Below are 14,519 nucleotides of genomic sequence, written 5' to 3'. Positions count from 1 at the left end.
TATTTAATTCACATAAAGAAAATTAAACACTTATATAAATTGAATTCTCAGAAATTAACAAAAATGGACCCATATGTTTCTCAAGTTCACATGACTTGGTATAATCTTTGGTAAATAAAAACTAGTTTAAGTTTGTTGGTTTCATTAAAATAGGTATGTCTTTAGATTTATCAACATTGAATATAATGCAGAGATACAAATTTTATTTTGCCTTGGTTTACTAGTCAAATAACTTCATGTTGTATCTCTTACAAAATTTATCAGCAAGGATAACTTAGGGTGATGGCTGGCTGTGTCTAATGTCTCATGAAGCTTTCAGTGGTAGTCTAAACATAATTATTGGAAGCCAGTGATTAAGATAGACATTAGTAGTGGTAAGAGTTTTTAGGTAAACTTTTTAACAGAGATTACATTTAACAGTATGTGTTCTTAAAAACAGTTCCCCAAATATCTTAGGTAAGTTGAAACTTTAAAGTTTTGCTAACTTAAATTCAGAGAAATTCACTGAATATCTAGATCATTTCCAAATAAGATAATATAATTACTAAACATGGGCCTATCTACTTCTCGTTGTTACAGAGGAATTAAAGAACTATTTGGGTCTCTTAGTAAACATGTCTTGTTGCATATTGAAAGACTGTACATTATGGAATGTACTCATAAATTTGGCAATCTAAAGAATGCTGTTGCAACACACAGTTCACAATTGCTTCCTTAGTTTTCACTAGAAATTAAGGTTTCTAAGGGTTAGGAATTCTAATTAATAAATGTAACTAAAACTGTTAGAAATAATATGAAAAACATCTCTAAATGCAAGAAAAGTAAGATATATGTTTCCAGTAAAAAAAAAAAAAAAGGAATAGAAATGCATTTTGTTGAATGAAAATAAAGTGAATATCTCAACATAAAACTGGTTATTTAAAAATGGAAAAGAGGAAAATCAAGACAAAATCTGAAACTTGTAGAAAGTCTGCGGAAAGGAATCTTTAGAAAGGAATTTTATGGATGGACAGGACTGGCTAAGATAAAAATTAATTTAATTGAGTGCATTTTAATATCAAAAGGCAGCTGCTACAATTTTACCAATTGATTCTGTCTATGGTAAAAGGATAACGTTTTCTTGACTATCTGTGTATTCTTCATAAGAGACTGTGAAAGGTTCTTCTTTACCTTTTAAACTAATCTACATTGAAGGCAAAGATTTTGTGTTTTTATCAAAATAATTCCCTGTGCTTTGTTATTTTTATGATCAGGTTTTTGATTATTTAAATAAACCTAGTCCTCTTGATACAAAGAAAGAAGTTTTGCTGAGAACTATGTAAACTTCTGTATTTGCCTGTGAAGTTTTGGTCTTGTCCCTTAAACAGATAACTAAGTATTATCTCACAGTGACCCATGATCAAGTGGCCAAAACGTTTTGATATTCTTGACAAACTTCCCCAAATCAAATTCTAAATGAAGTCTTTCTGACCTGGAAGAAACTCAGATATTTCAGAAGGTCCCTGGAACATTTCAAAAAATGTATTAAGCTAATTAGGCTGATTTGATATGTTAAATTATATGGGAAGTGTTGTCAAATTGAGAGGCTAAGAGAAAAATTACCAGTACTCACAACCGCAAAGAAAAGACCCCCCCCTCCGCCCCCCCCACCTCTGCCCCCCCCCCCCCCCCCCCCCCCCCCCCCCCGCCGTTTGCGAAACCAGCCAGGGCGTGCCCGGTTGTAGTCTGACATAAAGGCAGGAACCAATCAAGTTCTGCTGAATGGTTTAAAATAAAGGCAGGAACCAATCGAGTTCTGCTGAGTGTTCAAATTTAAATGTTAACCAACAACAGCTCTGTAACCTCTAAAAAAGGCCCTAACTTGTTTGTGCGGGGCTATAAAAGAAGCTGTAAGATCCTTACTCGGGGCCTCTTAGCGCCACTGGCAACCAGTGCGCGGAGGACCGGGTTGGAACCTGCAATAAACGACCCTTGCGGCTTGGCTCTGATTCTGGACTCTGGTGGTTTGTTTTCGGGGGGGGGGGGGGGGTCTCTCGAATCGGGGCATATCAAAATAAGTGATGCTAAACTTTTTTGGTTATATTTGTGTAGATATATGTTATTAATTTAAGTGTACTGGAATTTGCGTGAAATTCCTAAAAATCTGATTTGTCCTGACATAATGTTATCATTTATAATTCGAGTTGTTATCTTGAAATATTATATATCACAGAAATAACCAAATTTCCTTGTTAACTGCATTTTTAAAAAATGTTTATTTATTTGAGAGAGTGTGAGCAGGGAAGGGGCAGAAAGAGGGGGAGAGAGAGTCAGTCCCAAGCAGGCTCTGCTCTGTGAGCGCAGAGCCTAACGTGAGGCTCAATCCCATGAACTATGAGATCATGACGTGAGCTGAAACCGAGCCTGAGGCATACAAGAACGAGCCACTCAGGCACCCCTCCTGTCAACTGCATTGTAAGGAACTCTCACCAGATCTTTAACCATGGCCGTTTTTTTAACTCTTTGTCATTTACAGACTTATTGTTTTACACTGAAACTTTTGCAAAAATGTTTGGAAAATGCTTGATCTCCAAGGAGACTCATGGAAAATATTCCAAAATACAAGTTTCTAATACCTTTAAGATCATAAAACTGGATAAGAGTTTCCAGAACGTAAGGGGAAAACTGGATTCAAGCAGAACAAAAATTAGTAACATGGGACTTAATGAACTGGTAAGGATGATTATAAGTTTTGTGACTTTGTTTTATTGCTAATTTTTTAAATGTTGTGTTTTTCCAGATTTAAGAAAACTTTTCCTCTTAAGTTAGCAAGGACTTACAGCAATTTGGTAAAATGGACCTGTGTAAACAATTGAAACATTTTTTCTCCTTAAATGATCCCTCCAGAATTTGGAAACTCTTAGTGAACATTCTTATATTTTCATGGCAATCTATTTTTTTTTTTTTTTGGCATAAATTCAATAAGAATCTGTTCTCTTGGTAACAAGACATAATTGGAAACAATGAGTATATTACCAAAGTTTTGACTGGAATGTCATATTTTAGAGAGGTATGCATAGACTCAGATTATGACCAGACAGCTTTAAGGAAGAAAGGTGACTTAATGGAGTCAATAAAACTTCTTGAAAAAACATCCTGGTAGCTTGTTTACAGGATTCCCGGCAGCCATACCAGGTAAGCAAGGATGGTTACTTCCCAGCAGGTGAAGAAACCTCAGGATATTTGAAGGACTTCAAGAAGAGAGAAATTTACCCCAATCTATTGCTATTGCAAGCAATTCCAGTGGCAAATTCTTGGATTGGCATCTTGGCCTTGAGAAGCTTTGGAAAAGTTCAGTCTGAAACTCCTTATGAAAAGTTTCAGCAAAACAGATTTAAGAAGAGTCTATACAGTCAACCACTATCTTTGTTGGACTTATGTAAATAATCAGGCCAAGTTTATTGAAACTAGGTTTGTTCTGCAAACAAATTAATCTTAATTTGGCTGTCTTTAGTAGAAATCAAGGTGATTTAAAAGAGAATAATTATGTTTCAATAACACACCTTTGTGAATATTAGATTCTAGTTCTGATTAATTACCTTGAGGGTTTGTTGTTTACCTATAAACTAGATGGAATCCTGAATTCTTCTGGTTTCCTCAAATATCTGGCTATGACTCTCCAAACTAATGTTTCCACTTGGAATCAAACTAATCACTGAGAACTAAAACTGCCTTTTTCCCCCCACAAAGCTCTGCAAAATGAAGCTAGATCACTTCATATACACTTCAGAGAAACCACCACAATAGCTCATGTTTAGATAATCTTCATGCCTATTGCTGTGTGGGCCACTCAGAAAGTTTACCTAAACAACCAATGACATCACTGGAGATATTCAAACTGCAAAGATGCTTCAGCCCCTACCTCTAGAAATGTCTTCTCTCCACTGGCTGCCTTCAGGATTCAAGATTGATTTTATAGTCTGCTCCAATCATTAACCTCTGTTTTTATTTCACTTCCATAGAAATGCCTTTTTAAATGCCTCATTTCTCACACAAAATAGGCCTAACTTTGGGAGCCCACCTGCAAGACCCACCTGCTGAAATAAGACACAACTGTTTAACTAAACTGACCTATTCTCAGGACTGTGACACTGGTTCTGTGAGATATGAAGCAATCAATCTGTCAGCTTAGCTTCTGGACTGTGAAACTTCTCGGGGAATTTTCAAAGGTGCGATAGTAGGGGAACAGAATTTGCCACCCGCAAATATGTCTCTTTGGCATACGAATTACTTTTAGGAAACAACAGACATAGGACAAGTTCTGAGAATCAAGTAGAAGTTACCCTTTTTTAAGAGACACTGGCATGCATAAGGAAAATCTCCATTTGTAAGTGTGTAGGCTTCCTTATACCAGGAAGCGATGGATGAGTCTAAATCTGTAAAAATTCTTCCCAATGAAGAAGACAAGGGCTTAACTCTGCATAAGAACCTTACCCTTGTTTATTATGCTTTTCCTGATAACCTCCCATAACTGACACTTTGACCTCATCTTCTTTTGTCTTTAGCTGAAGGTGGTATTGAAGGTGATGGTTTTGGCTGTTTTGGGGGGAGTTACTCAGTTTTCTTGGGCCTCTACCATGTATACAGGAGGTATGCATATTATTAAACTTCTGATACTTTTTCTCTTGTTAATCTTTCTTAAATCAATTTCATTATGAGAAAAGCCAAAGAACCTAGAAGGGAAGAAGGGAAAACTCTTCCACCCCTACACCATCCAGGGACATCCCAAATCTGAAACACATGTCTTTTGGGGATTAAAAAAAAAAAAAAACTTAGACAAATAAAAGGAAAGACATGCCACTATAAAACAAGACAGAATTATGAAAATAGTTCTATTTGTCTGTTGGCAACTCTGGCAACACTGAACTTCCCTATTACATAGATATAAAAAGAGGTGTTCTACTATCCACCTGCCTTTGTGGTTTTACTGATGTGCTTCAAGTACATATACGAATGTATAGCCAGGGGTAAGGAAAAGAAATATTATAGATTTTTAGTATTCTCCTGTTGCTATTCACTAGGTGTTATATAACTTAGGACCAGGAATTTATAGAGCTTTAACTTTAAAGAACTGATTTTTAACCACCATTCAATTAAAGTTAGTACAATGACTTTGCATAATACATACATGAAATAATTAGTGAAGATGGTTCTTAATTTAAAGGATGTTAAACAGCTTGTAGACATCTGGTAACAAGCTGAAATGGGTCATTCAAAATTTATCTAACTAAATTAAGGGGGAAAAATGTTTCTCCTCCCAGGTTGGCATGTCACAAGATAACTAAACCGACTTAGTAGGCTTGCCTGGGAATCCTTAGCTGTCAGTGGTGAATATGCAAAGGGCCAGCAAATTAAATCAACCTGCCAAACTGTCAATTTCAAGCCTCATGACTGCATGAAAATAGCATCACTGGAAGAAATCAAGCATTGCCTTCTTTTGGGTTTCCTGGCACCTATTCAAATACTCATGCAGTTGTGGCTAATTTTGCATGCAAATTTCAGTCAATAAGCTCAGAACAAGACCTCCCAAGATATTTCAAAGGATCTGACAGTATTTTTTCTGAATACCAAATCGACAGTAGTTGAAATTCAATCTCCATTTGCTGGTGCTTTACATATGCACAGTGTCCCCACCACAGAGCTAAGTTAATGAGAGCCTTACCTGCTTTCACTCACATCCTCCCAGCCGTCCTTGCTGAGGTTCTCAAACACATTGCTCATAACCTTGATGGAGTGATTGAGAACAGTGTGGTAACGGCCCACAGGGCACTTTTTCTTGGCGGCTTTAAATTTAACCTTGGTAGTGGTTGTCTTACAATCATATTGTCCAGATCTCACTTCCGTGGTGGCCATCTCAGATTTAGCTTTGTCTGCTAATTGCTGCAGTTTCTCCATTGAATTCTTCAGCTCTTCATTTTCATTTCTCAAACCATTAGCTTCTGCCACTTGTCTCCTTAGGGAAGTGACTTCTCTCTCCAGCTCACTGATTTTTACTTGAAGTCCAGCTTTATCTTTTTCTACTTCTTTACTCCCCCTTTGTAGCTGTTCTAGCTCTTTTTCCCTGTCCTCTGCATCTTCCTGTTGCTGCTTTAAGAGTGATTGCAAGAAGTCATTTTCTTTCATTAATTTTTTATTCCCTTCTTTTAATTTTCTTGACCTTTTCTCAAAAGATTTTAGCCGACTTTCCAATTCAATGACCTAAACATTAGAGTTTAATTTATTCTTTTAAAAGTCCAAAAACCATAATCTGCTGTATATTTTTTATCATTTCTAACTTATGAAAATAAAATTACACTTAGCACAAGGACAAAATAAATCTAAAGTACTTAATTTCTAAATAATTCTAAGGTGGTGTAGATAAATACATTATAAAATGCAATAATACATCTGTTAAATAAAGGACAGATGGTAAAAGAAGTTAAAATTCTACACAAAGTGACACAGAACTAAGTATGCTAATAAACTTTGCAGTTTTCTGAGATAAGCACTTTAGCTATGTAGTCTAATTATTGTGAAAAAATATTTTCAGAGAAAAAAACAATTTATACAAAATCTAAAAATAGATACATAGAGAAACTTTATTAATAAAATAACAATTTTCTTCAATATCTAACAATCATATGAAAAAATGGTTACCTAGTTAAAAAAATAATCTACCAAGTCTACTTTATTCTAAGTGAGAAAAATGTAATTTTAGCAGTCATGAGGTCCTTAGTTTATACAATAAGGAAACATTTACCAAAAAAAGTCTAACAACTTAAAATTACAATTATTCCAATATTGCATTAATTTATTTCAACAAACAATGTTCATGTTGTAGGACAAAGAAATGAAAACATACAATTTCTGACCTTAAGAGATTTCAAAAACTATTTGGAAAGAAAGGCACATGCGTAAATAAAACTGATTAAGGACAGGATCTAAGTGCCGTAAGTCTGGGCAAAAAGGACAAAGCAATTAATTCTAAGCCATGAATATGAAACTTTCAAAGAGTTGATTTCAGCTTAAATCTTGAAAAACAAATAGTCACTATTGTTTGTAAAGTACAGTTTACGGAATGGCTTCATAAACATGATCTCTCTAGATCATCCCAAAACCATGTGAGGTAAGTAGAGCCAACAATTATCTTCCCAGAAGAGGATACAGAGGGTCTGAAAACTTAAATAATGCAGAGAGGTAAACATTCTTTGAACTGGGATTCAAATTCAAGATTTTGCGCCCCTCACAGTATTCTACAAGCTATGTGGGGAAGAAGAGTCGCCCAGATACACATGGGAAATGAACAAAGGACTGGAGTCAAGCAAGAAATCTAAATGATTGGGAAACTATATAGACTCATTTTTACTTTTAAAACAATTCTTCAAAGGTGAAAACATATTTGATGTATTGAAAACCAAGGATATAAAATATTCCAGAAATCTGCAAGATGAAAATATGCACATATTTACCACTTTCCAGTTTACTGGATTTAGTTAAGGTGGTGAAGATGTAAGCTGTTTCCTAAACATTACTTTCAGTCATTTCTGATTTACCTGTACTTCTACACCCCCTATTTTCTTGTGAGGTCGACCTTCTTCATTTAATTCAACAGATTTTACTGATTAGTTATCCTGTCCCAGGACATGGATATTTCCCAACACAATATTAAGAATCTCATCTAATTTAAATTTGCTTTTCTGTAATATGATACATTCCCTTACTGTTAGATCTATGTCTTTATAGGGCTTACTCTTGACCTGGAGTAGAGGTATATGAAAGAGCTTGTATCAGACTATTGCAGACCTCTGTGCATATATGCAAGAGAAATTCTATTGTTCCTTTTCAATGCAAATACTTCACTGAAGAGCTGGATAAAGTGACAAAAAATACAGTGTTCAAGAACACATGAACTCTGGTTAAAAATCATTTACTTTTTCAAAATCATTGTATGCCAAATTTTATTCTCCATTTAGTAAACACTACTACCAGATAGGGAATATCACCTTTTTACAACCTCTTCAGTTTCTTAGTGGTTTTAATCACTGCAAACAATAGTATACTTTTCATATATATATTTTAAAATATTTCAACAGGTTAATTCCATGGTGGAGTAAATAGAATAAACTGTATTTTTTAAAATCTATTTTGTGGAAGTAAGCAATTATACTGTTTTTAAAAAAATTGATTTTGACAGTAGTGATACAAAAATATTAAGAAACAGTATGGTCTTGGGGATATTGAATATTTTCTGTGCTATATCTTACTTCCAGCTCAGGTTACTTTAACCTGGTAAAATATTTAACCTATTTTAAAGTTTCCTTATCTGTGAAATGGGATTAGTAACATCTGTCTTGTAGATTATAAGTATTGAACATGATCATACACCACAATTCCTCATAGACAGTGAGTTCTAAACAGTTTATCATCACCATTACCACCTCATTATTGTCTCTATTATTATTATTAATCATAACAGCTACTTAATAAAATTACTTGAGCTGAAATATAATTACTTGCATTAAATATTGCTGAATTAGATCAAATTAAATCAACTTTGTACTTTTGATTAAAATATGTTATGAACAAATGTAACAAACACCTTAAGTATGAGATTTCAATTCTGGAAATTAGCATTATCTTTTTCTTTTGACTAAAATCCATTTATGTTAGGTACAACTCATGAAAATTTTATATAACACTGGAAAAATGTCTGTTTAAAGTCTGTTACATTTAAAATGTTTAAGTATGTTAACTGCCTAAAGTGAATCTATGTTTACTCATAAGAACTGGTCAAAATTAAGCTCATTTAAGTTTAAAATGGAGGACAAATAACAAAACAGAGACACTACTTCCCATAGTCCATAGCACATATTAAAGTGTTGTTCAAAGTACACTCTTAAAATTGTTGTTAACCTGATGTTAAGCCTCCAGAAATAGAAAAGAAAATTTCAATATATATTTGAAAATGAAAGCCTAGGGATTTGTTAAAGGTATTTGATTTTTCTGTAAATCAGCTCAAGTGCATACTTTTCCTCCAGTACTGATCGTTTAAATAATTTACCAGAAAGGTAGTTCCTTTCAAAACTGAAATAAAACACTTGACTTTGTAAAGTGTCTATAATACTTTGCTAGGGCTGCCATAAAAAAATACCATATTGGGTAGCTTAAACCCTAATAATCATTTTAACTTAACTGACTCTTTGAAGACACCTCATTTCCAAATATAGTCACATGCTTAGATGCTGGTGATTAGGACTTTGACAGGATAACATTGGTCGGGGGACTCAACTCATACCATAATAGTGTGAAATATTAATATATTATTAAAAAATCATCTTATATGTTTCATTTCTACTATGTAAGTAAATACCGTTTTCAAGTTGTTACTATCTTTTAATCCTATTTTGAATGAGTTTACAATACATCCTTTTAAAATAAGGAAACCCAACTAAAAATGGTTAAATCATGACTCATACAATTACATTAGGTTAATATAAAAAAAAAAGTGGCAAATTAGTATGGTCCAATGCAAATAATTCCTGTTGGGTTTTAAAGACTTAAAATGGATTTCTGGATCCACTATGGTAGTAGCCATAGGTGGAAAGAAATAACAGATTTCCTCAGGGTTCCTACCCTAAGATAGTGGTAGATAGTAGCACAGTATTATATAGCCAGATTAAATTATACAAACCCCAGCAAACAAAAATATTGTTCTGAAACAAAGAAGCTATTCAAACTATATGACATTCCAGTTGATAATGTGTAATTTCAATTATATATTTACCTTAAGATAAATGAATGTGAGCATTTCTTGTTCTGTATGTTATTGTGGTAACCTGATATGTGTTACTCAGTATTGAGATGACAGCCTTTGTTACCTGACATATGGCAAGTGTTAGAAGTATAAGGGATCACATCAACTGTTGTAAATTCCTAGATTTCCTATAAGTCAAGTCACAGATGAAACAAATATAAGTAGCAGCATTAATATTTCTGTTTATATATTTGTGTATTTCCAGCTTTATCTAAGTATCTAGTGTAGCAAATGACAAACCAGTTATAGGATGAAAACATTTAAAGAAAATTTTGGGGGTTCCTGAGTGGCTCAGTTGATTAAGCATCCAACTTTGGCTCAGGACACGATCTCACCATTCGTGAGTTCGAGCCCCACATCGGGTTCTGTGCTGACAGCTCAGAGCTTGAAGCCTGCTTCAGATTCTGTGTCTCCTTCTCTCTCTGCCCCTCCCCCACTCACATTCTGTCTGTCTGTCTGTCTCTCTCTCTCAAAACTAAATAAACACTAAAACAAATTTTTAAAGAATATTTTCCTTTATAACAATAACAAAGAGGCTAAAATGCAACCAAGCCAACTTAATGGATCTTGATAATAATATGTTTATATACAAAAATATGAATTAAGTATAAAATTGTAAAGATCAATGTTAAGATTTAAAGAACATTTTATTATTAATTACAGACATGATGTAAAGTGACTACAGGGTTTATACAAGTGGGTCTATTAAAGCAGGGAGTGCTATCCAAAATTATATGGTCATAAATTTCTATCTAAAATGAGATGGGTCATGTATATTTTTAAGTTTAAAATTAAATGATAAACATGTTACCATTTTACTTTACCGAAGTTAAAACTATGCTCAGTTTTAATCATTTAAATATTTTAAACCTGTATGCCTTTTGAAGTATAACAGAGTCTCATCATGTTCCATTTTAAAGTTAAATTGCTAAATTATAATTAATAAGCACATATAGTATACATCTTTTTAATTTCCATTGTCATTCTCTTCATTTCATCTTTGAGATATTTTTAATCTATGTCAACAGAAGCACAAGTGTTTGCACATTTATTTCACTAACATTGATTTTTTTAACCCATTTTGGCAAGCCAATGATTTTGAATTATGAATTTAAATTAAGGATGCACACAAGGTTTAAGTTCATGAGCCCTCGTTTTAAACTATAATCCTTTATGTTAAAATTCAGATTTAACTTCCTCAGCTCAATATCTTAAAGATTGCACTACCTTCTGCCATGTCTGCTCCGACATTTCTTTCCCATTCTTCTCTGGAGTACTCTTCTTGACCCCATCATCTTCACCATATCCACAGAGTTGTTCTGGTGGAGAATAAATAATATATTATGGTAACTCATATAATGCTGAAACACTGTCCTGTCATTTTAAGGAAAAAGGTTCTGCTTCCTCAATTATGAATACTCTAGCCTATTTTATTGTCAAGTATTTGGCTAGAAACTAAATGGTGACCTTTTCCAAGATTTTCAGTCACATAATTACGTATCTTTGTAGCGTCTTTTTTTTCCCCCAGTGTAAGATTTTCAAAGGTACAACAGATCTTCAGGTTAACAATGCTATACTTTTATTCCTATTTTCATTCTTTTGTAGACTATTCCCTCTTTGCCTTAAAAGCAGAATTCACTGCCTTCTTATCTACACAGTCACTACTAGTTTTGTTCTCTGGATCTTGTTCCCTGCCAGGAGGATCAGAGTGATTGCTGAACAAAGCAAACAGTACCCGAATTAGGGTGGACTGAAACTGTAACAGCCCCTACCATCCCCTTTTCTTCAGGTAAAAGATCACACAGTAGGCAGAGTAAACCATAAAAATCTAATTTCCAGGAAAACTGTCACTGTATAACACACAAAAACCCAGATAACAGGTGAAGTTGTTTCTATAAATGATTCCTATATACTGACGATGCATTTGACTACCACAACCTTTCAACCAAGCAAAAATGTACAAGCAAGATATCAAAATTAAAGGAAAAAAATAATCATAAAATTTCAGTTAACATTATTAAAATTTAAATACACTAAAACTTATAACAAATGTTTGCTAATCAGATAAATTATTGTGACAAATTTAATATTTTATTATTGAATTATTTTTAGGATACAACATTTCTTAAAGAATTAATAGAAGGGCAAAAAGAATACACAAAGCTAAAAGGATGCATATCTGTGTTAGACTGAGGTGATTTTGCTTTAAAGTATGCTTGGCTGCTGTAGGTCAGTGTAAAACTTTGATTTATCAACAAAGGAAAAAGAAAACAATATTATTCTCAGTAGAGTAGAAATCCTCTTGGTATAAACAGTGACTAACAAGTTTGTTAGAGTGAATTAGGCATTTCTTTTGTCTTTGAAACATGACATATCCAATTAAAACTTCTGTACTCATGAAATAAATAGAACACTATCCTAAGGATAATAAAAGCTAGAATAGGTAGAATTTGCCACCTGGGGAATATGTACCTTTACCTTGATAATAATCTGTTGGTTCCCAAGTTTCTTTTTCTAGTCCCCTAACACCATGGTGCTGAATTCATTTACAACACTCTTTCAGCAATATAGAAATAATATGCAAATACAATTCAGCTGTTCAAGTCATTTAAATATCTGCTATAGTTCTAAGTGAAATATTTACTCTTAAAAATAAGAGGAAAATAGTTCTATGCTCAAAGAGCATAGAATGCTAAAAATAGCTAAATAATTCCAATAAAATAAATGCTGAAGACTGATTTAAAAATGAATTGGATTGCTGCTTTGTGCTCCCGTGTGTGAGCAAAGTCCACTGGTGGACTGGTTGACCATGCTCACGTGTGGTTTTCTGTCAAAAACTTTAGTTTCTCACCTTCACAGGATTTATAAAGAGTATTCAAATAGCTAGGCCCAGGTGATGGGGAAGAACAAGGAGCCCCCTTTGCCCCTTGATTCTCCTCCCCTTCGAGGATCTCAGGATTTGAGAAATGAACCAAGAGGACCTAGTTAGAAATATGCACTTCTATTTTTGTCCTATGGTAGATGTATGAGCATGTTTCACCTTGCTGGAGATTTATCTTTAATGTTTTAGTTTATAAAATTCATTCTGATTTATATTCTTTCCCAGGAGTTTCTTCCCTCTCCACTTTTTAACATTTAATACTGTTTATTCATAATTGTTTAAACTTATCCTATCTTCCATGTTTTTCTCTTCTCTTAATTCTCTTAGATTACATTAACAAATTAAATTCTTCTGCAATGTTTTCTCTTTGTAGATTCTTTTAGCTATTTTATCAAATTATTTTTAAAACTTATTATCATTATGAAGGATTGCAGAATATGACTTAAAATATGCCACTTCAGTATAGTGATTCTTTTGAGCAGTAGGTACTTGAAAAACAGCAAATGCTTTTGGTTAATACTTTCATATCACACTATAGTAGATTATTAGTCAGCAAATGCTTACTCCATCATCCTCTACCTTCATGGGTGGAGTACAGATCTCTACTCCACTGATGTTGAGGTTGGCCATATGAATTACTTTGCCTAAAGGAATGTGGGAATAAATAAGAATGTGCCTGTTATAAGCCTAGAACTTAGGTATTTCTGAACCTCTCCCCTTGGAAGCTTCCAGTGTCTGCTTTGAAAAGAACATGCCAGAGAGTCCCTGCCCTGCTCAGCCTGGGCCCAAGACTGAGACATGTGGAATCATGTGAACTCAGTATGCTTCAGACAAACAACAGAACTGCAGCCTGAAGCACATCTGCCCAGCTGATCTGCAGAAACCATAAACAAGAAAAATCCTGTGTATTGTTGCAAGTCATTGAAATTTTGTGGTCATTTATGCCGTAGCAAAAGCTGTCAGGTACAGAAATTGATAACTATAAGTGAATGCTGCTATAATAAAAATCTAAATTATGTGGCATTGACTTGGGGATGGGTAATGGGTGCCAAAGAACACGTTTCAGAAGGCTGAGAAAACGGTGCTTGTGTTATGCAGTGGCCAACATTTGGCAAAATGCCATTTGACAAAACACAGAAGACAAAAAATGTAGCTAATAAATTTATAACAGTAAGTGAGGAATATCCAGGGTAGAATGCTGACAGCATGAGTTGGTTGTTACTGGCTGCACTTGACTAGGTTTCAAGAAAAGAACTGAGTTCAAAAAGGAAGCAGCCACAGGCATATAGAAGTGCATACCTTCCATTACTTTCAGGATTGGAAATGAAGGTGTTTCTCACCATATCAAAGGAGCAGCCACTGACACATTGGCAGGATAAAGGCCAAATCTAAGATGTTGATATTGAGACATGGCCTCTGGGTTTGACTGTCATGCCTGTTACTGACAATCTCTGAAAGTAATAATGGGATGCTTAGTAGATCCTTTCAGCTGGACAAAGGACTTCTAGGAAGTTTATGGGTAAGGGCCTAAAAAGTCTAAAAGTGCTCCCCAATCCTCCACAGGAACTTATACAGAGAAGACATATGAATTGTTGGTAGCTGTATTTAATAAAATGACTTATTTTAGCCAAAGAATGTGGATAAAAGTCACAACGTGCCAGTTCTAAATCAAGGCTTAAAAGGCTCTGCATGTTTATACTTGTCCTTTTGTGGCCAAGAAGCAGAAATAAACTCCACTTGTAGCCTAAAAAAGAGCTGGACCAGATGAGCTGGACCAGATTGTTTCAGCCAATCCACAGACCCACA

The 14,519-nt window shown here is 34.3% G+C and overlaps 1 protein-coding gene across 2 annotated transcripts in view; it reads right to left on the bottom strand.

The window, feature by feature from the left end:
- Positions 1-14,519, bottom strand: part of CNTLN (centlein) — a 307,277-nt gene that overhangs the window by 103,570 nt on the left and 189,188 nt on the right. For both annotated transcript variants that reach the window (XM_007098529.3, XM_042964431.1), the window contains exons 14-15: positions 11,060-11,151; positions 5,702-6,237 (exon numbers count right to left, since the gene is read on the bottom strand). In XM_007098529.3, coding sequence (XP_007098591.2) covers positions 5,702-6,237; positions 11,060-11,151 — 628 coding nt within the window. The remainder of the gene's footprint in view (positions 1-5,701; positions 6,238-11,059; positions 11,152-14,519) is intronic.

The sequence above is a fragment of the Panthera tigris genome, chromosome D4, assembly GCF_018350195.1.
Source record: "Panthera tigris isolate Pti1 chromosome D4, P.tigris_Pti1_mat1.1, whole genome shotgun sequence".
Classification (NCBI taxonomy): domain Eukaryota; kingdom Metazoa; phylum Chordata; class Mammalia; order Carnivora; family Felidae; genus Panthera; species Panthera tigris.
Note: the sequence above shows the minus strand (reverse complement) of the source record. Positions and strands in the feature narration are given on the sequence as shown.